Source organism: Neolamprologus multifasciatus, chromosome 19 (genome assembly GCF_963576455.1).
Source record: "Neolamprologus multifasciatus chromosome 19, fNeoMul1.2, whole genome shotgun sequence".
Taxonomy (NCBI): Eukaryota; Metazoa; Chordata; class Actinopteri; order Cichliformes; family Cichlidae; genus Neolamprologus; species Neolamprologus multifasciatus.
The window spans coordinates 26943650-26966917 of NC_140457.1; the positions used below are offsets into that span (position 1 = coordinate 26943650).

The 23268-nt window shown below is 40.0% G+C and overlaps 1 protein-coding gene across 1 annotated transcript in view; it reads right to left on the minus strand.

The window, feature by feature from the left end:
• Nucleotides 1-61: 61 nt before the first annotated feature.
• strn3 (striatin, calmodulin binding protein 3) overlaps nucleotides 62-23268 on the minus strand; it is a 31484-nt gene continuing 8277 nt past the window's right edge. Inside the window, exons 2-16 of the mRNA XM_085144161.1 lie at nucleotides 16796-16899; nucleotides 14501-14574; nucleotides 13882-13960; nucleotides 13585-13743; nucleotides 12860-12998; nucleotides 12565-12700; nucleotides 12194-12333; nucleotides 11931-12109; nucleotides 10890-10937; nucleotides 9951-10072; nucleotides 9040-9207; nucleotides 8821-8961; nucleotides 8622-8729; nucleotides 8344-8430; nucleotides 62-3346 (exon numbers count right to left, since the gene is read on the minus strand). Of these exons, the coding sequence (XP_085000287.1) occupies nucleotides 3177-3346; nucleotides 8344-8430; nucleotides 8622-8729; nucleotides 8821-8961; nucleotides 9040-9207; nucleotides 9951-10072; nucleotides 10890-10937; nucleotides 11931-12109; nucleotides 12194-12333; nucleotides 12565-12700; nucleotides 12860-12998; nucleotides 13585-13743; nucleotides 13882-13960; nucleotides 14501-14574; nucleotides 16796-16899 (1854 nt within the window). The 3' untranslated portion in view covers nucleotides 62-3176. The remainder of the gene's footprint in view (nucleotides 3347-8343; nucleotides 8431-8621; nucleotides 8730-8820; nucleotides 8962-9039; nucleotides 9208-9950; nucleotides 10073-10889; nucleotides 10938-11930; nucleotides 12110-12193; nucleotides 12334-12564; nucleotides 12701-12859; nucleotides 12999-13584; nucleotides 13744-13881; nucleotides 13961-14500; nucleotides 14575-16795; nucleotides 16900-23268) is intronic.

Here is a 23268-nt window from a genome sequence, read left to right on the forward strand (position 1 = left end):
AGTCTACATAAACAAGGTCATATAAGACTGGCCTACGAAGGAGTTGGTCAGGCTTTTTCCCCCCCCAGTGATTTTATCGGCTGCAGTGACAAAGACTAGATACTGCAGTGTAAATTAGAATGAACAGAATGACTTAGTAAGCATTTGGCACCTTGCATTTATTCATAGGTCTGCATTTGTATGCTTGGATTACATTTTCTATGCAAATTAATTTTGTTTGTACATTTCTAGGACATAATTAGTTCTGTCTTACACCAGCATTAAGATGGCATATAAATGTAACTTTCTTATGCCAAATAAGTCTTTTAAAAATGTAACTTTTTAAAACTAATTCTAGCATAAGACAAAGCTAATAGTTAACATGCCAAGGCTGTTGTGTAAAAGACGCAAGGGTTTCACTGTGGAGTAATTAAAATGCATCTTGTGCTTGGAGTCTTTCAGTTGATGATATTGGACTTGCATGCTCTACCCTCTGGAGCAAACACCTTATCACTGTGATAAGCTGCTGTTTCACACTGGAATGTGTGCCATGTTAGACATTAGCTCGAATGGACAAATGTATATTAAAGGTTGATATTTAACATCAGGACAGACGCTAACAGATACAGCTGACCCTCTCCTCAGCTGTCTCAACACTCAGCAGCAGCAGTTCCTGTCTTTACATGATTTGAGATCAGGGCCCAAAACTGAAGCCAGACGTCTTGACATATCAGACTGAGGTGAGGTTTTTGGTTGATGGGTCATCCATTGTGGCAGTAACTATATTGTGGATTTTTAAAAAGAATTAAAAAGGACTATAAAAACTAGATTTGTTTTACACAAACAAAAATATGTAACTACAGTAATGCTGAATCCTCCGCTTGTTACACTGTTAAACGTGGGGCTCTGATAGGCCCAGCAGGAGGCTGAGGTCGGTGAGTATTAACCAAACTTTCATTCTCACCAAAACATTCTCAGAGGCAAAAAGAAAATCTGATATTAAATCCATTCTGTTTGCTCAAAACATATTTCTTCTTCATTTTCCCCATTTACAAACTGTAAAACTTGCTTTGCAGAAGCTTTAGTTCAGATTTAATTATTAAAAAGTGAAAGAGAGAAGTTCAAACATCACATGTTCTGTTCTCAGGTTGACGTTTCTGAAGGTTTAAAGGAAAAATCCCCCTCAGATGTGATTCCAACATCTGATTAACCTCCGGGCTTTCTCTTTAGTACAGTTCCTCAGGCAGTCTTACAGCAGGGTTTAATGTGGCTAATATGATTTCACTGTCACTAAACAGATGCTGAAATTGTTGTGACAGGAGGAGTGTTTACATGGACACAAGTACCCCTATTCCGATCATACTATGGATGATACATAGAACAGCTTACAGCTTCCTGTGTTGGGACACGGGCATCTCGAATAATGTTCACCAGTGGAACAGCTTAGATGTTGTATGATTATAAATTGGCAAATGTTTTTTGAGCAGCTAATTAAAATGCACTTAAAACTCATGCACGTATGAATTAGACTACACACAAAACACTTGATTACTAGGTATTTTTTGCAACTTGGAAATCATTTTGAACAGGCCAAACGTCTAAAATCAACTTAAATAGCTGCTACTTTTCAGTGTTTCGGCATTTAAAGATTGATGATAGTCTATGACATAGTTCAATTTTTTGTTTCTGTGCAGGTAGCTGGCTGCATTCAGAAACCTGGGTCAGATGTTTGCTTGTAGCTTTTCAGTTTTCTTTCACATGAATCCAGCCAATCAGGGACATGTGACACACACAAAAAAAAGATCTGAACAGAGACACTCTTCTCCACGTAAACACTGTGAAGAAGCAGTGTGTACAAAGCACAACAAAGACACTGGTGTTTAAGTTTTCCCTGTTTTACCAGAGCTTAGCACAGCCATGAAAATGTCAAAATTGTTTCTTCAGACTGTTTTGTCTAGACAGGAGATCAGTGTAATGAGAGGATGTTTTACATATGCTCTCTCCTGAGGCAGGCGAGAGCCAGTACAAAACTGTACTCAACTCGAATTCTTTGCTACTCTATATTTTTGCTAGTTAAACTAGTGGTTAGCTCTACTAAATGGATTACAGTAGGAGAAAGTGCAGACTTTGGAGACTCATTAGAATGCTCCACTCTTGGACATTTCTAGCTGTATCACCTCATGTGAAGTGTCAGACTGGGAGAGCAGACTGCTTAATGCACTGTAATTGTGCTTAGATTTGGTTTCATATGCCACTGAAGCTTCAACACCTGGGGAGTAATAGAGCTTTTATAATGTATAACAAACATAGAGAAAACACTGGCAGCCAATTATAACTGTTCGGGACTGCAAGCCTGCTCTCAACTGCCTTGAAAGTAGAGTTCTTAGAGTTATTGGAGAAAAATTAGCCAAATGGGGGTGAATTCAATACAGATTCCAGGCAACTTCTCACAAGGGCCATTTTTCGAGTTGTAACTGTCTCCTCTCAGACACGCCTGAACATTTACCAAATGAGTAAAAATCAGTTCTCAGCATTGAGTCCAGTGGGACAGAAAGAGAAACAGGGGAAAGGTGCAAAAATGTCCCCACAACATGTAGACTGTAGTGCTACGATTCCACAGTTTAATGTGCTACATTTGACCGCATTACGATGCTAAATGACAACAGTAAGAAATAAAAGAGCGATGGGTTAACTCATCTAGATGTCAGGCTGCTTTCCTTGGCCAGCTCTGACCAGGTCTAATTTTGGGGGGATTTTTCCTTTACCCTCAGCTCCAGTTCTTCTGTCTGGGATCAGGAGTCACAGTAGTGTTAATGAATGGGACAGGCATGTAGTGTCAAAGCTACCTTAGGGATTTGTGAGGGGCTAGATGGGTTTCAGGCAAGCTGCTCCAAGTTGATCATTAAACGCGTTTCTGCTGTCTCTTCAATTAGCTGTAGGGAGATCACACCACTCCACCTCTTAACTTAAAAATTTGTGTAAGAAACCTGTGTGTGTTTGTTCGGTTGTCCGTTGGAGATGCTCCAGTCTTTCATATTAATATATATTCTGTGTTCAGAGACCTGAACAGACCTGAATCCTGTTTGTGTACAGACTAGCCCCTCTCTCTCTTTGTCTGTCTCTGTATCCCTCACCTCGAGGTCATCTCCTCTTTTTCCTTTTCTTTTTTTTTGTTGTTTAAATCTTCTCTTCCTCGTCTATACGTAGACTCTGGCAAGGGCGTCGGCTCCAGCGGAGGCAATGTAGGCCTTGGAGGGGTGGAAGGCCACGTCGTAGATGGCCTCCTCGCTCTTCTTACGATGAGCTGTGATCTCTTGAACACACGTTTTACTGTCTAGGTTCCACAGACGCAGAGAGCAGTCGTGACCTGAGGAGAAGAAAAAAAATGTAAGCCATTATGTCAATGTTGTTACAAAGTAATTTAATTGCACAAACCAAACTCATTTCCATTTCTTTTGACGTGAGAAGTGATAGAAACAAATGATTAATGTTATATTAAAATCTTGAATGCACTGAGAGTTTTGTCATACAGTTGCCTTAACTGCCATAACATGAGCAGAAACCGGAGACTTACGAAGGCACATGTGCTTAGTTTCTGTGATCAAAACTGAAACTAGTTTCTGTGATCAAAACTGAAACTAGTTTCTGTGATCAAAACTGACCCTGCGCTGGGAGATGTCCGCCTAACCTATCTTAGCTGCTACCTGGACTAACTGCAAACTATCTTATAGAAAGTGAGTGAAAGAGGTCAGCTAATTAATCTCTAGCTCTCTGTGCTTAAATAGCTGTAAAATTAGCTTGCTCTGTAATGTTTCAAATTAACCACTGCCAGATTTGTCTGCACAGTGTCTCCCAACCCTTTGGAGCCACGGCACATATTTTACATTAGAAAAATCACACCCAGTGTACCTTTTTTGCTTTCTGCCCACTACTCATGTTAGGGCCTTCATCTGGGTCAGATTTTCTCCAGGGCCCAGGTCAGATTGACTACTTGTTCTTTTCAAATATTTATCTATTGCTATTACGCACTGCATTGTCTCATTCACAGCATGACGATTATGTCATTTCTTCTTCGTCTTCTGTTTTACTGGCAGTTGGCATTCAATTTAATTAGAGTAGGTAGTTTTACTGCCCTCTAGTGGAAGAGAATGTAATTCTCCAAAAGTTGATTTTGTTCATCTCTTGTAGCGTTTAGAAGAGATTACAATAGAATGTAATTGTTCTGCCCGTTACTCACGGCAGTCATTTAGAGTACTAATCAGGTGGAACCAGATAATCTTTCACGGCACACCCGATCATTTCTCACAGCACACCTATGCGCCGTGGCACAGTGGTTGGGAAACACTGGTCTAGCAAAGGACAGGAACAAACTACAATGCATACATAGCCATAAAAGCACAAAGCATATCATCTCTCATTTCTAACATTTTAAGTATCAAAAAATTAAGAAAATACAAAGAAGTAGAGTGAGAAGAACTATGTAAACCTTAGTGCTTCCAAACCTACTACGCCATTAGGAATCAAGAGAGTAAGTAGCAACCAGATTCTGCTACTCAGATGCACTTAAGTAATTATCAGTGAGTATGAGAACCTCTGCAACAGGAGAAGTTCTCGACAGTTTGAAGCTTTTAAAAAGATGATATTGGAGAAGAAATTCTTTCTGCCCTTCAGTTTGGGAAGGGTTATAAGGAGACTTCTAAACAGTTTAAAGTCCAGCGTTCTAAAGTGAAAAAGATTCGAAAAGAATAAATTAAGCCCATAAAGAAATATCAACAACCCACAATGAACTGAACCAATGTTTAGTCTTATGCCACACACTGTCTGTAATAATAATGGTATAAATATTTATATGCACTGTAGCCGGGCTCTCTCCAAGGATAAAAAGCTAACATGCAAGGAGCAGCTAGGCAGAAACTGAATTCACCACTGACATGCTGTCATCCTTAAAACCTTGATTAAATATTGTGGAACACGCCAGTATATTGGTAAGGCGATTTCTTAGTATTGCCAAATAATTTTAACTGTTCTGCTGATAACTGAAAAATAAATAAGGAAGGAGAGACGAAAAAAGACCATGTTATGAGGGTTGCCATTGGATAGTTTGTCCACCAGACTGCAGTATACTCGGATCAGCCGGTTGCCGTTTCCCAACAGGGAAGTTGCAGTTGGGCAGAGCAAGTAATCCAAGACTTCTCGTGACAATAAAACAAAACTATTTTTAAATTTCATTTTCATATAATCTTGGTAAGGACTCAAATGATTACACCTAACAATTTTTAGGGAAATCCATTTATATTTTGTGTGTCTAGAAGATAAAGCTGTATTGGCCAATATATATTGCCTATTTTTAAAAATCACCAAATATTGATCTGAAAAATGCTACATCAGTCAGGCTCTACAACCATCATGCCATCACCATGACATAAAATTGCAATATTATGTGGAAATGCAGTCTGTGCCCCAAGTGAAACTGAGTGCAGCTATTCTGTGCCCTGACAAACATCCACAGCTGGAAACTGAGCATATTTCCAGCCCAAGACAAGAGACCTGCTGACTTGTGGTCACAGCCTGCTCTTTGGGTCCTGCTATCAAACCCCAATTGTCCAAATAGGCTAAGATGTGACCACTCCTCACATTGAGCTGACAGTTCGTTAATACATTTGGTCAAAGTACACAGAGTGAAACAGTGGATGGAAATCAGTGTGAACGGCTGATGTCATCACCAAAATTGAATGCTACAACCTGAGACACCAAAAGTGTTTTTTGTGGGGTTGTGCCTATCAGACTGTGATAGGAAAGTGCGTCACCTTTTGGGGCTGACAACCTGAACAGAACTTGGGCTAAAGACATCTGACCTCAATATGGAGAGGCACCAGTGGGTTGTCTGGGGAACCAGTGATCCAAACATAGATGGGCAATGCCTGCACCATGAGCTCTGTCACTAAGCCTGATTAATGTGTCTGAATGTCTAAATGAAATGTGGAAAATCTTGGATGGAAGAGCTGTGGGGGCACCTGTGCTTGGATTGTGAGACAGGGCCAAATAAACTGTCAGTAATGGATCTATAGGAGGTGCCTTAACTAAATCAGCTTTTTCCAGATCCTGTCTATAGCCAGACACAGTGAACTGAGTAGATTTCAGATTGATACATGCAGTGGTTAGTCCTGAGAAGAAAAAAAGAAAGACTTTTTTTTTCCGTCATCAGAAAACCTCACAAAACATAAATGGCTTCTCAGCTGTCAGAGGAGAGCTTCTTAGTTGTACGGTGAAACAGAGAAAACAGGTGTTTTGTTTTGGCTAGGCAGCGCAGCAGGACTGGCAGCATACTGGTCTGACGACTCTAAAACTGGGTCAAAGGACTCTGAGAAGAGGATTGTGCCTTGTAAGAGCAGCACCTCCCAGGACTTTCTCCACTAACGTGACCCGAGTGAAAGAGCTCATGACAAAATGCATGCCCTTTGGTCTTAGTCAAAAATCTCTTTACATGGAAAAGCCAGCTTGTCAAATGAAGTGTTCGTGGTGAAGTGAGGAGAATAAGGATTGAGGAATGACTGTGGTGACAGGGGTATATACGCAGATGGGGCCTAATATATAGCACTGCAGGTCATTTGACTTAAAGGTGTGAACAAAGCCGTTGTGAGGCAAAGTGTCCTAGTTGAGCACACATGATAATCAATGCTATATGTGCTGTACAAGTAAATAGACTAAAGAGAACACTCAGTCATGTAATGGTACAAAGCAAAGTTGAACTGACTTACATAGATAATAGGGATGGGTTTTGATTATCGATTTATCGATTAAAATTGATTCTAGCTTGGATAATGTAATATCGATTCATTAAAATCCTAATAGATTTTTAAATATAAATTTATTTTGCCCAAAATGCCAGAATCTCAGGTTAAACCTCACAAAATTTCAACAACCACCAAACAGCTAAAACAGTAAATGAGAGCAGGAACACGGATTTTGCACAAAGACGTAAACACAAAGAGCGGACCCGCCGACGCATCAGAATCAGTGAGATGTCGCCTTTCTCACCCGACGGCACGAACATGGTCGGGGCTGAAAGCTCACCGATTCTGGTGTTTCGCGCTTTGTGCTTACGTCCTTTTTTGCGCTAGATTCTGAAGCTGCAGGTTTTATCTCTGACTGAACCCGGAGCAAAAAGATCCAAACTACGCTTCACATAAACATCGTCATGAATTCCCTCCTACTTGCTGTTTTGCTTCCACCAAGATAAAAATCACACTTCCTGCACAGCTCTCTCCCTCTCTCAGGAATAGTTTCCCATCTAAAAATCTCTGTTTTCTGCATTATTCGCTTGCTTATCACCCACTGCCGTTGTTTACAGCGCTATCGGCCGCTGTTTCTTTTTTCCTTTTACTTACTTCCGAAAAGAAAACCTAATTTCTGCTGTTCAGTATTCTACTGAACAAATTAAAACTTTTAAAAATTATGCAAAATTGCAAAACCCTTAGCTGTGTCTCTAATAAAACCTCTAACTTTGCTCTGCTTCGCTTCAGCAGCATCATGTAATGTTCATATGTTGATTAATGGTTTTCTTTCGTCTTTGATCTACTGCAGAATATTTTTAAGGTCATCTGCTATAAAATCCCAGGCCAGGAAAATCGCTTTCATGTTTTTCTGTGTTTTATGCTGTTTCTTTGACACAAAAGGCATCTGCTGTGATGCTTACACCTTTGATAAAGTCTCGCAAGTGTCAGCTTTCTTTTTATAGATAGAAAAACATGGATATGTACTGATACGTGATCAGAATTATAATATTTCTGACTGTCTGAGGCAAAATTTCCTCAAATCCTGGATCGAATTGATTCGGGACCTTGTAAATCGGAATTGAATCGATTCTAGAAATCAGTGACGATACTCAGCCCTAATAGATAACCTTTCAATCTTCACTAAATGGTAAATGGCCTGCATTTGTATAGTGCTTTACTCAGTCCCTAAGGACCCCAAAGCGCTTTACACTACATTCAGTCATCCACCCATTCACACAATGGTGACGGCAAGCTACATTGTAGCCACAGCTGCCCTGGGGCGCACTGACAGAGGCGAGGCTGCCGGACACTGGCGCCACCGGGCCCTCCGACCACCACCAGTAGGCAAACATGGGGTTAGTATCTTGCCCAAGGATATTTGGCATGCAACCAGGAGGCAGCCTGGGATCGAACCACGACCTTCTGGTTAGTGGCTGACCTGCTCTACCACCTGAGCTACAGCCACCCACTAGTCACCATCTACAGCACGCATGAAGAACTGTAATAACTTTCAGAATTTAATTTAAAAAAAGCTAAAGTAAATTCAATGCTTTATTCTGAGCTCCAGGAAGACTTTTATGAGACTCACTGCCAGACATCAGGTAGATGCCGTTGGGATCCACGGCCAGGCTGGTCACTGCGTCCAGATGAGCCACCATGGCATGAATCACTTTACCTGCATAGAGGACACAAGGAACACCTAAGCACTTCCAGAAGCCTGAAGGACTCGTTTTTCTCAAGTCAAAATAATTCTGAGTCACTCTGTACACAGTGTCTGTGAAGTGGGAGCTGTGAAACCTGATCTCACCAATCAGGCTCACCATCTTTGGAGTGATGGACACAGCTGGGGAGTAGCTGCAGACTGACCTGACTTGTTATCAAAGAATTTGATGTGTCGATCTTCATGAGCAGTGATGGTGACTGGAAGCGTGGGATGACTCACCACCTTATTTATATGATTTGACCCCGACAGAGCTGAGGAGGGAGAGAAAAGGATAACACTGTTTACTGTCCGCAAAAACCCATCACACACCTCATATCTGTTCATGGTTGTTTGTGCTCTTACTGCCATCTCCCTGTCCTTTGAGCACAAGTGCTTGCTGGGAAGTTTCCAGGTCATACACAACCACGTCTCCGCTATTAAAGGATGCCACCATGTGAGCAGGGTCACAACCATTGAAGTCCACTGATGTGGGGATCCCATGCTCTGTTGACAGATGTAAACATCAGCAAGTCTGTTCAAACTCCCTCCTGCAAAGAAGCGCACCCTTTTTCTTCTTCTTACCATGGTTTGTATTGAAAGTGCTAATGCAGGGGTTTTTCTCTGTTGGGTTCCACAGCTTCACTGTTCCGTCGGCCGAGCAGGACAGGAGGCGGTTTTTGATACCGCTGTATGCCAATCCCCACACAGCGTCCGTGTGTCCTAACCAGGAACCTGCCAGGACGCTTGGATCTGATTGGAAGAGAGATAAGAAATGAGAGGGGCCTTCTGTTTTTATAACTGTACATTCATCTAACTGACAAATATTCCCAATTGAGAGAGAAAACTTTAACAAAGGGAAGACATTTTTGGTGTCTTTGTAAGGTTTTGTGAAATAAAATGTTCCCAAAAATTGTATTTTTCCCAAGTAAAGACATTTTTTTAAAATCCAGCATTTTGTTGAGAAAGTAAAGACATGAGGAATGCAGCCTTGATAAGAGCAGACCTAAAAGAAAAAACATACAAACTTGGGAACCGTGATTCCAAGAATAAAACAAAAAAGAAAAATAAGGGGAAAGCAGAGCCATGTGAGGTAATCTAAGAAATCTAAATTTTTGAAAAAACAAGGAGATCATTATGAAAGGAGACAACCGGTTTACTTGTTTTTCTTTTGGCTGTTACCATAACATATACCCTTCTGCTACACCAGCCCTCCAGCGTGTCCACACTCAGCATGAATCTTCTCTGTGGTCCCATTTCCTCCTGCCTAGCAGCTTCATTTTCAACGTCTTTTGTCCAATATATCCACTGCCTCTCCTCTGTGCATGCCCAAACATCTCAGCCTTGTCGCTCTAACTTTTCATATCTGCCCAACCTGAGCCGTCTCTGCCATCTTCAGCTTGGCCTCTCCTCTTTTTGTTAGCGCCACTCCAAACTATAGCAGGGCTCACTACTACTTAAACCTTTTCCCTTTCACTTAGTGAAATAGTGTGTACCATAAGTGTCGTAGGGATCAACATTTGAGCTGGGGATGTTCCACCACTGGATGGTTGCGTCAAGACCACCACTAAAACACTGTTCACCACTGGAGGTCATCGCCAATGACAACACTGGTCCACTGAAGACAGAAAAGAGCATCATCACCAGAGGTTTGATAAAATACAAATATTTACGGATGATGTCAAGTGCAAACACGTAACCTCGACAGTCATTTAATCCTGCTGGTTACTGAGATCTCTCACTTACAGTGTGTGTGTGTGAGTGAGATCAACATCTAGCAAGTTTAGACATAAGCAGTGAAAAGACCTTTATAACTATAATATACCAAAAATGTTCTATAAATCTAGTTTGTCCAAACATGATATTGATAGTTTTTAGTTTGTTAAAGACATTTTCTGATATTTTAATCAAATTCTTTATTTTTTTTTAAATATTAAAAAAACAAAACAACTTTTCAGACATATTTTAATACAGTTTTTATTTTGATTTAGTGTTTTATTTGCATTTTAGTTATTTTTGATTCTACTATTATCTGGCAATTTGGTCCATTAAATTTTCCAATTTTCTGTTACTTTATAACATTTTTTTCCTGGTGTTTGACTTACATTTTCTCAGACATATTTCCTGCTGCTGAGATTATTCTCATGCTGTAGCTACAGGGTGCCTGTCAGTCTTAATCACTAGTAATGCTCATTTATTCATAGCTGCTGCCACTAAAAAGCATAATTTCTGTCTTCCTGCCAACAGCAGTTCACCACAGGTCTGAAATTACCTTTTTTCTTTTTTTTTTTAAACTCACATTTTTATATATATTACTTGTGTCACTTAAAACGTGAACAAATCTGATGTAACTTGAAAGAGTCAAAAACACCATGGAACCTCAACCATCAAGTCAAATAGAGCCTTAGGCACACTGTGTGTGTTTGGATACATACACATGGGCTCTGAATGTGTAGACCGGTTCCACATCGAAAGAGGCACTTCTGGAAAAAGCAAACAACAACAACAGTGAAATAAACAAGCAGATTGTTACTTCATCATCAAACAGACTCTTCTTCAACTCTGTTACAGGCAGCAGTGACTGTTTTTCACTGTACGACAGTAAGTCCTGAGGGGTATTATTTAAAGGGATTATTTGTAAGACACTGACACATCAGAAGCTTGTGGTGTGAGTTTGATCAGAATAGTGCCATGGAAACGCAGTGATGAGGAGAAAATGAGATGCTAATACTGAAAGGATTTGCCAGGTTTGTAAGGAGAGGATTTTCCTCTGAAGCAGAGTGAATAAAAGCTTTTCTATGTGATGAGGAAATACTGTCCATGCTAAGCGTTCTTTTCTCAACCGACTGAACTTTTTCTTCTTTCTTTTTTTTTAAATTTAGGATACCCTTTAGAAAATGATTTTTCCTTTGATCACAGCTTTGCAATGTTGCCAGTATTTCAACCAGCTCTGAGGTCTTCACTGCAAATGGTTTCCAGAAGCAACCGTTGCAACAAGTTAATCACTGGAAATTCTTTCCTCAATACAAGACCATCACTTATGTTGTGTTAATGTAATGCTGGTATCGAGCAAACAGCCTTATTTAACTATTGCAGTAATCCCAGTCATGGCAAGAACTGTTCAGCTAAGAGAAACGAGCATAATCATGCTGTAACTAGAGAAGGTCCCATTGGGATCACAGCAGCAAAGACTAAGGTGTTCAGGTGCTGGCTATTTAAGTAAAGGCAATGTCTTATTTTACATAAACAAAGTCATCCAGGTCATTGTAGTCTAAGGAGCTTGAAAAGAAAAGAGTCTGGACTTCTTTAGGTTTCCTTGAAAACGTTTCACCTCTCATCCGAGAAGCTTCTTCAGTTCAGAACTTTTCTTTCCAAGCTCCTCAGACTATATATTTTGGTGTAATTTATGCCAGAGTCTTTTGATTATTCTGGTAGTTCTGCTTGGAAGTTTATGTGTACATCTGGTGTTACTCTACTTTTTGGCAGGGACAGTCTTGGTGAGGTTCCACAGTTTAAGGGTGTGATCCTCGGACACGGTGACCAGGCAGGGCTCAACGGGGTGAAAGTCCAGTGCTCGGACACCATCGAAATGGCTCCTTAGCGTGTACTTGGGGTTCCATGTCTTCCTGAACGAAGACTCCTTACTGGACGGCAGCTGAGGAAAAGAAGATGTAAATGTTAGCGCAATTTCTAAAGAATGTTTGAGTTTTAAACTGCAGCTTAGGTTTTTTTTCCTTACATCATAGCCATAGTCTGTTTCATCGTTGGTGACTGTGAGGTCGGCAAGGTCACCCAGTCCCAGCACGCTCTCCAACACATCATCTGACCCCCCAAGTAAGAAGGACTTCCCCCCGCCAGTAGGAAATGGTAGAGGCTCCGCTGAAGAGTGAGAGGCTTTAATAAACACACTGTACCTCCCTATTACAAGATTATATTCATTAGCTGTTGTCATAATGATTTTACAGCCACACAATTCATTAATTGGAAAAATAATCATCAATAATTTACAATTTGCATTTGTTTATTTAAGGTGAATATCATTCAACAGACAGAGCAAAGGACACAGCCTTCATATATTTACAATCAGTGGGATTCATGTACATCTCTTACCCCACTCTGTCCCGTCTCCGGAGCTCCGAGCCTCACCCGCCCCTTCTCCATCCTCAGCCGTCACCAAGAAGTCAAACTCCTTTAGAGCCTCCTCTGTGTCGGCATCATCCTCTGACGCTAAGCCCTCGTTTCCCACCTAAAATAGCAGGAGAGGAAAGAGAGAAAAAAAACAAAACACAAAACACAAGTTAAGAATTAAGGAAGAGGTGTTGAAGGACGGCAGAGTAAAGGAAGGAGGTACAGGGGAAAAGAACTACAGTGGTGATTTAAAAGGGGCTGCCTGCTCTCTGCTTACCTTGGTCTTATGTTTCTTGGCTCTGTGATGTTTGTCAGTGCTGATGTCATCCATCAGGTCCCCCTCCTCATCATCGTCTTCATCGCTGTCTTCTGTGTTTTCCAGAAAGTTAAAAGTCTCCAGAACATCACCTGGACTCCTGGATATAAACACCAATCTTGTTACACTTAAGCTTGTCTGCTGGGTTGTGTTTGTGCTTAAACTGTCAGTGTGGTGGGAGATGTCACACTGGGGAGACTTGGCTCCTTTTCATGTGAAAGCGATATTAGGTTAGGTTTGGGTTCGGGCCCACTATCTTAGGCAAAGGCTAGGTCATGGTTATAATAACTTAAGGCAAATGTTAGATTCAGATGTAGCTAGAATAATATAAACACTGACCCACTGACCAGCATGAGAGGAAGGGGATGTGGTGCTGCTCATGTTGAGATGGTAAACACAACAGTGGACAGTGAGAATCCATGTTTTACAGTGGGGCATGAAACAAAATCAAGCCTTGAGAGCAAAGAAATGAAGCTTGATGCTGAATGAACTTATTCTAGATAGGCAAGTAAGCAGTTTGTTACAAAGGAACTAACAATTTGTGTTTGTTTTGCTGTTTTATGTTTTTTTGTTACTGGAGCGGTTTTCACAAAAGCTGAAATCAGTAAAGTACTGGCTAGTACTGCATGTGAACAATATAAGCTCAGTGTTATCTTGATCACTTTCAGCTGTGCGTGTGTCTGTACCTTTTGTCCTTGCGGCGCTCGGTCCCATTGATCAGGTGCTGCAGGTTCTTGTTCTCCACAGATCCATTCTGCTCTGAGCCCGACAGGCCAAGCAGAGAGCGAACCCTCTGAGTACGAACGTCCAGGATGGTGTCTGTGTATCCGACTTCCTGTAGGTACCTGACCGGCAAACAAACACGTGCACACTGTAAACTACACATCATTTGGTCAAATACTGATTTTTGTTAACAAATTAATTCAAAAAATGATTTCAGCATTTTGCTTCCACTGCAAATACAAGTGCTCAAATGTTCTTACTGTCTGAGCAGCTGTCTTCCTTGTTTCCAGGTGAGCTGACTGTTGGCATGAACAGCAGAGACCTCTGAATCTTTGGTGTCTAAGGACAAAAACAGAAACAGTGATTTATACAGCACTGCCTGCTGGACACAAAACAGAGACGGCTTTCATCAGTTGTATTTAAAGCTGTGAGTTACTTCAAGTCTAAGAAGAAAGGTCAGGAGTCCATCCATCAATCTATCTTCTTATGCTTATCCAATTCCAATTAACAATTAACATTTTAAAGAACTGCGTATGATGAGGGATTTACATCACAGTGTTTAATGCTCATGTGTTTCCAGTTTATTACAAAACCCCACTAACTGCATGTCTTTAAACTGTGGGAAGAAGCCCGAGTACCCAGCGAGAACCCATGCAGATACAGCATGAAAACTCCAAAAACAAAGACCCTGGCCAGGTGACGGATTTGAACGCAGGAGTTTCTTGCTGTGAGGCGACAGTGCTAATCGTTGCACCACCATGCTGCCCAGAGGCTAAGAACCTACATCTTTTATATGCAGTCTACAAAAGGCCACACTGAATATAAAGCATGTGTACAATGAGAGATTATTGGAGGGGAGTATGACATCATACATCATACCTGATTCAAAACTTGGCATCTTCATTTCTCCTTGGTTTAGCTCTGTTCCATATTTTAACTTGTGGTATTTTGCTCTGAAAATGGAAAAAAGAAACTAATCATCAACCAATCAATTAACATGGTTAAAAATGAAAATTAACATAACATATTTTTAATGCATATTTTCTGCACATCAGTGTCACCCCCAAAACAGCGAAAAAAGCTCAAAGTGTGTGGTTGAAGAGAAAGGAAAACCGATTTCCACCAGCAAAAGTGAAAATGCAAATGCCTTAAACAGATGAAACTGAAAGAAGGCTTTGGCAGATTCTTTATCAGTGAAACAGAAAGAATCTGAAGTATACAAATAATCTGTTACATCACTAGTGCACAAAAGCAACCCAAGAATCACAGAACGAAGCAGTAATTTAACAGCAGTCTGAAGCAGAACTATAGAAAGCTAATTAACTTTGTATTCAAACAAATTAAACATATCCCTTTAATACACTAGTCCAGGTTATTTGGTATATTAACTTCTGTGTTCTATATTTCAGAGTACCTGTGCTGCTTGGAAAATAAGCAAGTGGCAGACACTGAGACGACACAACCAAAGACAAGCTTCTAATCCATCACAACATAACCCTGACAAGCTATCCAAGCATGCCAATGACTGTGAATGAATTAGCCTTCTGCAAACTGAAGTGAAAGACTCGGCACAGTGAAATAAAAGTATTTGCTCCTTTCTTGACTTCTTTTTTTTTTTTTTTGCATATTTGTCACAAGTTTCAGATTGTTGAACAAATTTTGATATTAGAGAGCCCTCGTACAAAAAACAAAACACTGTTTTAGATGATGATTTTACTGAAAAAGTTATCCAAACCTAGTCGCCAGCTTAGGCGCCAGTTTAGCTCAGTCAGATGAGCAGGCGACCATATACCGCATGGCTGAAAGTGGCCGGCCCAGGTTCAAGTTCGACCTGTTCCTCTTTGCCGCATGTCTTTCCCTCTCTCTTTCCCTCCACTTTCCTGTCGATCTTTGCTGTTTCTATCCAATAAAGCCAGTTAAAAGGCAAAAAATTATATATTTAAAAAAAGAAAAAACCCTAACCCTAACCCTGGTTGTGCAGCCCTTAGCAGCAAAAACTGGCAATGGATCCTTCCCACTGTGGAGGAATTTTGGTCCACTATTTTTTAGCAGAATTGTTTAAATTCAGTCACATTGGAGGGTTTTCTAGCATGAATGACTTATTTAGCAAATCAGATTTAAATCCGGAGTAGTCCACTCAAAAACTTTGATTTTATTTATGGGTTTGTTTGTTTTCTTGTTTTTATAAAGTCATTAAAAGGTGGGCTTGCGTGTGTGTTTTTGGATCATCGCATAACCCAAGTGCATTGAGCTTCAGGGATGAATTGATGGCTGGAAACCAGGATTTTCTGGTACAGAGCACTTTTCATGATTCTGAAGCAGTAAAGCAGCCTCAGACAATCACACTACCATGTTTGACTTTTGATGATTTATGACATGCTGCGTGAGTTTTACAGCAGATGTAACAGGACACAAACCTTCAAAAAAGTTCAAATTTTGTCTCATCAGTCCACAGAGTATTTTCCCAAAAGTCTTGAGAATTATCAAGATGCTTTTCGCACATGTGAGACGAGCCTTTGTGTTCTTTTTGGCCAGCAGTGGTTTTCTCCTTGGAACTCTTCTATGGGTGCAATTTTTACCCAGTCTCTTTTTTATTACTGAAACCTGGACACTGATTTTAACTGTGGCAAGTAAGACTTGGAGTTGTTCTGGGTTCTTTAGCAGCCTCCTGCAGGAGTGTTGTTGCCCTCTTGGAGCCTGGATGTGGCTAGTGAAATCAAACGCAGATTTCCAAAAATTGCGGTTAATCTGTTACTTTATGATTTAACAAGGGAGGCAAATACTTTTTCAAACAGGTCAACTTTGTGACAAAACTGTATATTGTACATACTTGGATTATCTTTGTCTAGTATAACAATTTGTTTGATCTTCTGAAACATTTAAGTTTGACAAACGAGGAAAAAACCCCACTAAGAAATCAAAAAGGCAGCAAATATTTTTTCATGGCACTGAAAATAAGGAAATTAAAGATCTAACAGGATTTTTTTTAAAAAAGATCAGCAGTTATAGTTGGTAGCCTTCAGTGTGAAGTCCAGTTTAACCCCTACGGATCACCAACAATTCAATTGAATTTTATTTACACAGCACCAGTTAACAACAACACAATTCACCTCAAGACATGTTATATTGTAAGGTAAAGAGACCCTACAATATTAAGAAAATTCTGTGTCTTACCTTTCCTGCTTTAATGCATATTCTAACATTTTTATTCTTCTAACCAGGTCATGCTTCAGGTTTTCCTGGCCCTTCCTCTCCCCCTGCAAGAAGGCTATCCTCGCCTGGAGAAACATACAAACAAAGCATTAATGAGGAGTTCAGTTTACAGTATAATTATTCATTTAAAATGTTTAAAAACCTTTAATTACAGGATGAAACATGTCAGTACGTAATAAAAATCTCTTCTTTAATGGAATTTCAGTGATGATTCATAATCTGACCATAAACCCGCACTGTACTGCAAATTTACCCACATATTAGAATATTTCTTTTGTTTTCGTGGAAACTCAAAGACAAGAAAGAAAGATGATGATCAATTAGAATTACTAGACTCTGGACTCTTTTTGACCAGTGAAGTCCTCTCACCTGTTAGAAAGCAATGCTTCCTGTCTGACTAACCACACCTGTCTGTCAGTCAGTCCAGCAGCTGCTCTTGAAACCCAACACTAATAGGTCCCAAGAGCCATTTATACACAGAGTGTTCTCTGCCAGCGTGCCCATAATGACATGGCCTGGTAACAGGAAAACCAAAGGTCCGCCCCCAGATTGAAAAAGACAGCCAGATTGGGAAGGAGAGAGTGGTCAGGGGTAAACTGGGATGTGAGAAAGAAGATTACATAACAAACCACACTATTTCAGCCCCGCTATGATTGGCCAGCTCTATGACTGACAGCCACAGCTCCACGGCAACCCCCGAGATCACTCTGACATACCAAAATATGTACGTGAGAGTGTGTTAGATGGTATAAGCTGTGAATGCACGCAGCGTTACAAGAATGGCACAGTGTGCTTCTTCTGTTCCTGGTGAACTCTGGAATTGGAGAAGTGTGTTGCTGCCTTCTGCTTAATTTATGCTAGTACATTTATTTCCATTTACATATGGATTTGCCTGTAGGGAACTACCAAAAGGCAAACTTGTTCCCATGCAGTCCTCTGAAAATCCCAAAATGTAATGTTGGAAAAAGCGACAGCAGAGTTCACCCTGACTGGATGAAACGAGGAAAAAGAAACCCCAAAGATCATAAAACACGGTATGAAAAGTGCAGACACTGGTTATGGTGGACACTTTTCATTGTTTTTAACGCTCAGTTTCACTTCAGCTTTTTGTATGTTAAAGAGCATAAGACAGACTGCTTGTATCATCCATTTTCACTCTTCAGGACTACTTGTCAACTAGTGATGGGATTTCCGGCTTTTTTCAGAGAACCGGCTCTTTCGGCTCGACTCACTAAAAAGATCCGGCTCTTTCGGCTCCCAACCGGCTCTTCAGGTTGTTTTGTTGCTTTAATTAATTTATTATTAACAACAATATAAAATTATGCACAAAAGGAATTACTAATATTAAAAAAAAAAAACAAAAAAAAAAACCACGTGATTTTATTTATATATGTTTATATATAGCCTAGGGCTGTTCGATATGACGATATATATCGGATGACGAGATAAAAACATCTATCGTTTCATTTTACGCTATCGTTTGTTTTGTGGTGTCGCAAAATAAACTGTTTACGGCAATATTTTTCACCGTTTTGATGGTCACTGTAGTGGCTATATTAATTTTTTAAAGTTCTCTCTTTCTCTTATATTTAATATAACCACACTACGGACGGACAACGGCTGTTTTTATGCGTTGTCGTTAGCAACAACGACGGTAGCACCATCGCGTGTTCGCTTGTTTATGTTCCACATAAACCTTTCACAATAAAGCTCAAGATCCTGTTGAGACTTTTCAAAATAAACTGAATCACGTGAAAGAGCAGATTATTTACGGATGAGAAGTAAAAAAGAGCCGCCAGGTGCTAAAAAATAAACCTTAGACTCAAACGTTAGAACAGGCTTTTCCCCGCAGCACGCCGTGTAATAAACACAAAGAAAACGGCGGCCGTTACAACTTATGTCTAAAAATGTATAGTTTCATGCATCTGTTAAAACACTCAACTCCAGCTACATGACGCGCAGCTGGAAACACTTCCCGCAAGTCGAGCTGCCCGAGATTCACAGAATTTACAGAAAAAGTTACATTTTTGTGATTTATATTGTTATCAGGACGATAGAATTCTTATATCGGGATATGAGATTTTGGTCATATCGCACAGCCCTACGGTGGCCCCTAGAGACAAAACACGTACAAACTCCAAAACACATTTCTAGCGTTAACTGAACTTCCAAAACAGAGCTACCTAGATCACTTAAATTACACAATTGAAAGCATATGTGTATTGTTTATGTATTTATACACAAGCACTCATATATATTCAAATAATTTAAAAAAAATGTTAATTTACGTGGTCGTTGGTACTTCCTGGCTTGTGTAGCCACTAGGTAACAAAAGCTCAACACTGCTCCTAGCATCCTGGAGCACTTCTGTTGTGTTTTGGACGTGCTTCGGGGTTTGTACGTGTTTTGGAGTTCGTACATGCTTTGTCTCTAGGGCCCAACGTAAATATACTTTTATTCATTCACTCCACATAAAATGTGGAGTGAATAAATAAATCATATAATACAAAAAACAACTATTTACATTTCAACTTTTAACTATTTAAATTCTCAGCTTTTTCCTTTTAAACAAATTTAAAATGAAACAACACAAAACACTGCAAACCCCAACACTATAAAATATCAATTAAAATATGAAAACAAAAAGAAGATGCACATTCTCTGTCACATAGTAGTTGTGGATGATTACTATACCTTTCTAATGTGACGTTGTTGTCCCTGGCTCTCTTTCTCTCTCCCGCTCTGTTCCTGTGCTACTGCGAGTGTAACTACCGCCCCTCCCCCCTCTTCCCAACGCAAAGCACAAGGCTCGCGTGTGGAGTGAAGCGGAAACAAAGTGCGAGAGAGGGTGAGAGAAAAAAAAAGAAAAAAAAAAAACCATGGCTCCCAATAAGGAGCTGGCTTGCATCGTTCACTTCAAAGATCCGGCTCTAAGAGCCGTTTTGTTCGCAACCGACACATCACTATTGTCAACCAATCAGCATTTGACATCTGCACAGTTGTCCTACACTGTTGGATTTTTGAACGATTGCATAGGAACAGGTTTGCGTGGGTTGTAAATGGCCACAACTATGGTAGCATAAAACAAGCACTGTAGTACAATAGCAGTGACACAGAAATTTACTTTAACAATAACCAAAAGGAGACTGCACAAGACTGTCACTTAATAAAACTGAAAAAAATATTTTCTATACTGTAATTTTTGGGAAACTTTTTAACCAGCTGCTTAAAAGCTCTACTTTTCCGCTATATAACCTCAATTTGCTCTTCCTGTCACCGAAGTAGCTCCATTTTTAGGGACCAAATAGTCATTGGAGGGTGACAAGCGGTTCTTGCTCTCAGACATGCCTGGGCTTGTCTCTTTGTCCGGACTATGGAATGAAAACACAAGACATTGCAATTATATTGTGACATTTTATAGTACTATAGCATGACATTTTTGCCTATATAACAGGTATAAATATATTGTGACACAATATACATATTGTGTATACATATTCAATAGGAAATTAAGAACATGCAGTTAAATTCAGGGTTTCCCTTAACTTTCAGAGGTTGCATGAGTGATATGATAGATGTATGGTCATCTCTCAGCAAAGCTACTTCATGGCTACAAGTAGGGGTTTCATATCTACATTAGCCATACTTCTTATCCTGAACTTAACAATCATGTTGGTTCTCTTTATTGTCTGTCTGTCTGTCAACACCTGTTTGTATCTGATGTGGATCTCTGCTGCGCTATGATGTGGAACATTATGCTAGTAGTGAGTCTACACAGAGACAGGCTTTGATTTAGTTTTTTTTCAAAACAGTTTACATTATATTGATAAGCATGTTGTCACTGAGTAATGGAACAACGATGCAAAGATTGCTTTCTACATGTTTAAGCCTGTTGAACAGGTTTTTCTTTAAAAAGGCTTATTTTGTTTTTAGACACAAAGGCTCTGACTGCAAGTTTAACCATCTTTCACTTCACCTTGGTTCACTTTTTGCTGTGCTACCGCTTCTTTGCTGTCTGTCATTTTGTTCATGGGTCAGACAGACAAAATTTCAAGCCAAAAAAAATGCCAAAAGAAAACCCTGCAGCAGTGTTTTGTCTAATTTAAGTGCCTCGAGTCCTGCACTTGATTTATAATTGGGGAGATACAACAACACTGGGCTCGCATTTGAGCTCCACAGACCACATGTTTGGACAGTGAGTGTCAGCACTTGGCATGTGTAAATATAATTGCTCTTATTCTGTTTTTTAAGGCAGACTGTCACAGTGTGTTCACTGCACAGCTTCATATATACACTATATGTTAATTAGGTGGTTTTTCAAAGGAAGGTGGAAATTGTTATCACCATGGCCTCATCCGGGCAGAATGCAAAGAAAACAGCCATCAATTAGTTGCAGTATATCTGAGTTTATTTCATTGTAATTGGCAATAACTTAAAGGAAGACACACGTGGACTGCTAAACTCTGAAAGAGAAAACAAGGTTCGACTGTAAGTCACTAACTTAAGAATAAAGGTTTAAATTTAGAAGAACAAATCAAACTCACCTCAGCTGCCACCAAATGTGGGAGTGAAAAGAGGGAGCTTAAAGTGAGTTCAGTCCTTATATTATGTGTGCCACGTGAGTTCAATTAAGGGAGTTCTAAACTTCCTCTGGCATTAACATCAGCACAAAATCTGTGTGCCCAGAGCTTTATAGCATGGCTTTCCATAGCCAAGCAGCTCCTGTATATAAATATGCATTGTGTATGTGCCCTTTTGTCCGTATGGTGTAGCAATGACTGCTGGAAGGTTAAGGTTAAGATAAAAGCAAATCCAGGTTTATGAAATTGAGATGTAATGTTTAAATGTGAAAACACACACACACACACCCCAGTCTGGGTTAGAATCATGTCTACGTAAGCACAATGTATCAATAGACAAATTATTACTGCTATGTTTGCTGCTGCAACCGTAAGCTGATTAGGCAGAAATTTTTAACCACTTTCATAAGCCAAACTGTTCTATCGGATATCTAAAACATTTTTAAAAATTAAAAATCAGAACAACAATGCTGGAAGGAAAGTATATATAAAAACTGACCAATCTACTAATTTCATATTGTACCATTTTTGTGCAATTAATCTTGCCATATTTGTAAAAGGTACTGGTTTAACTTCTTATACTCATAATTAATGCTATATACACTTAACCAAATAACAAATTCAATATTTTATCAAATCCAGCAATTGTTCCTTGCTGGAACAGAACTGGATAAGACTTTGATTCTGATTTTTTTTTTCTTTTGTCGAAACGTCCACAGACATAGTTGTAGGTAGGATTACCCTCACACTGCTTGTATTTTTTACAGAGAGACTTCAGACTAATTAGAAAATATCCTGCAGTTTGAAGGTCTTTGTTGTTGATCACATTAATCTGAGAAAGGCTGCTCCTTAAGGCCAGTTCATTGGATGTGTACAGGTCACACAACCCCTCCCAACCAGTGCACCTGGTGTGCATGAATCAAACGCTCCTTAGGGACCAAGGTGAAGTCAGAGTACTGGGGTGATGATGACAAAGGTGTGTGCGTGTGTGTGAAATGAGCTCATTGACCCAGATTTGCCACACTGACAGATAAGACTGGTCTGAACATGGGGGTTGGGGGCATCGGTGCAATTCTTCTGAACAACTGTATGACTGAGAGACACCGATTTGTACTTGTTTCCTTTGTGAGAACACTTACTGACAACCTGTCTTTAAGACTTTTAAGCTGAACCCAAAAAGATCTCAACCTTTTAAAGTTGTGGAGAATAACCGAAACATCCACAGGATCCAGAAATATCCTCACTGAATGTCTTGAGAAACAAGAACAGGTCAAAGACCAGAGGAACTCTTCAATCCTGCCTCTTGTAACATAAATGATAACTTAACTAAAAATTATATTACAGTTTAAAGTAAAAAAAAAAAGTCACAGATCGTTCAATCATGTTTATGACTGACAGGTATTTGGATCTCAGTCTGTGTGTGTGTGTGTGTGTGCGCGCGTGTGTGTGGGTGCGTCAGTTATTTCGGGCTTGTCTACTTTTAGTGTCCAGCTGGGATCAGGCTGTCAGAGCAGGTCCCAGTAGGCCAGGCTGCTACAGCCCTGTCCTCTATATCAAAACATGGAGTTACCATTGCCCTGCCCCAACTACTGCTACTCTCTCTCTCCAGGTAAAGAAGACTACCTTTGACCTGATCGTGATCAAAACTCATGGGTTTAGTAATATCTTGTGAGCAAAGATCAGATTGAGTTATACAAAGTTGCAGAACCACAGAACAAAGGCAGCAAACAGCTCTCATATTAGGGCTGCCACAAACGATTGTTTTGATAGTCGACTAGTCACCGATTATTTTTGCGATTAGTCGACTAATCAGATCATCATCCATTGGACGTAAAACATACAGCTTATTGCACT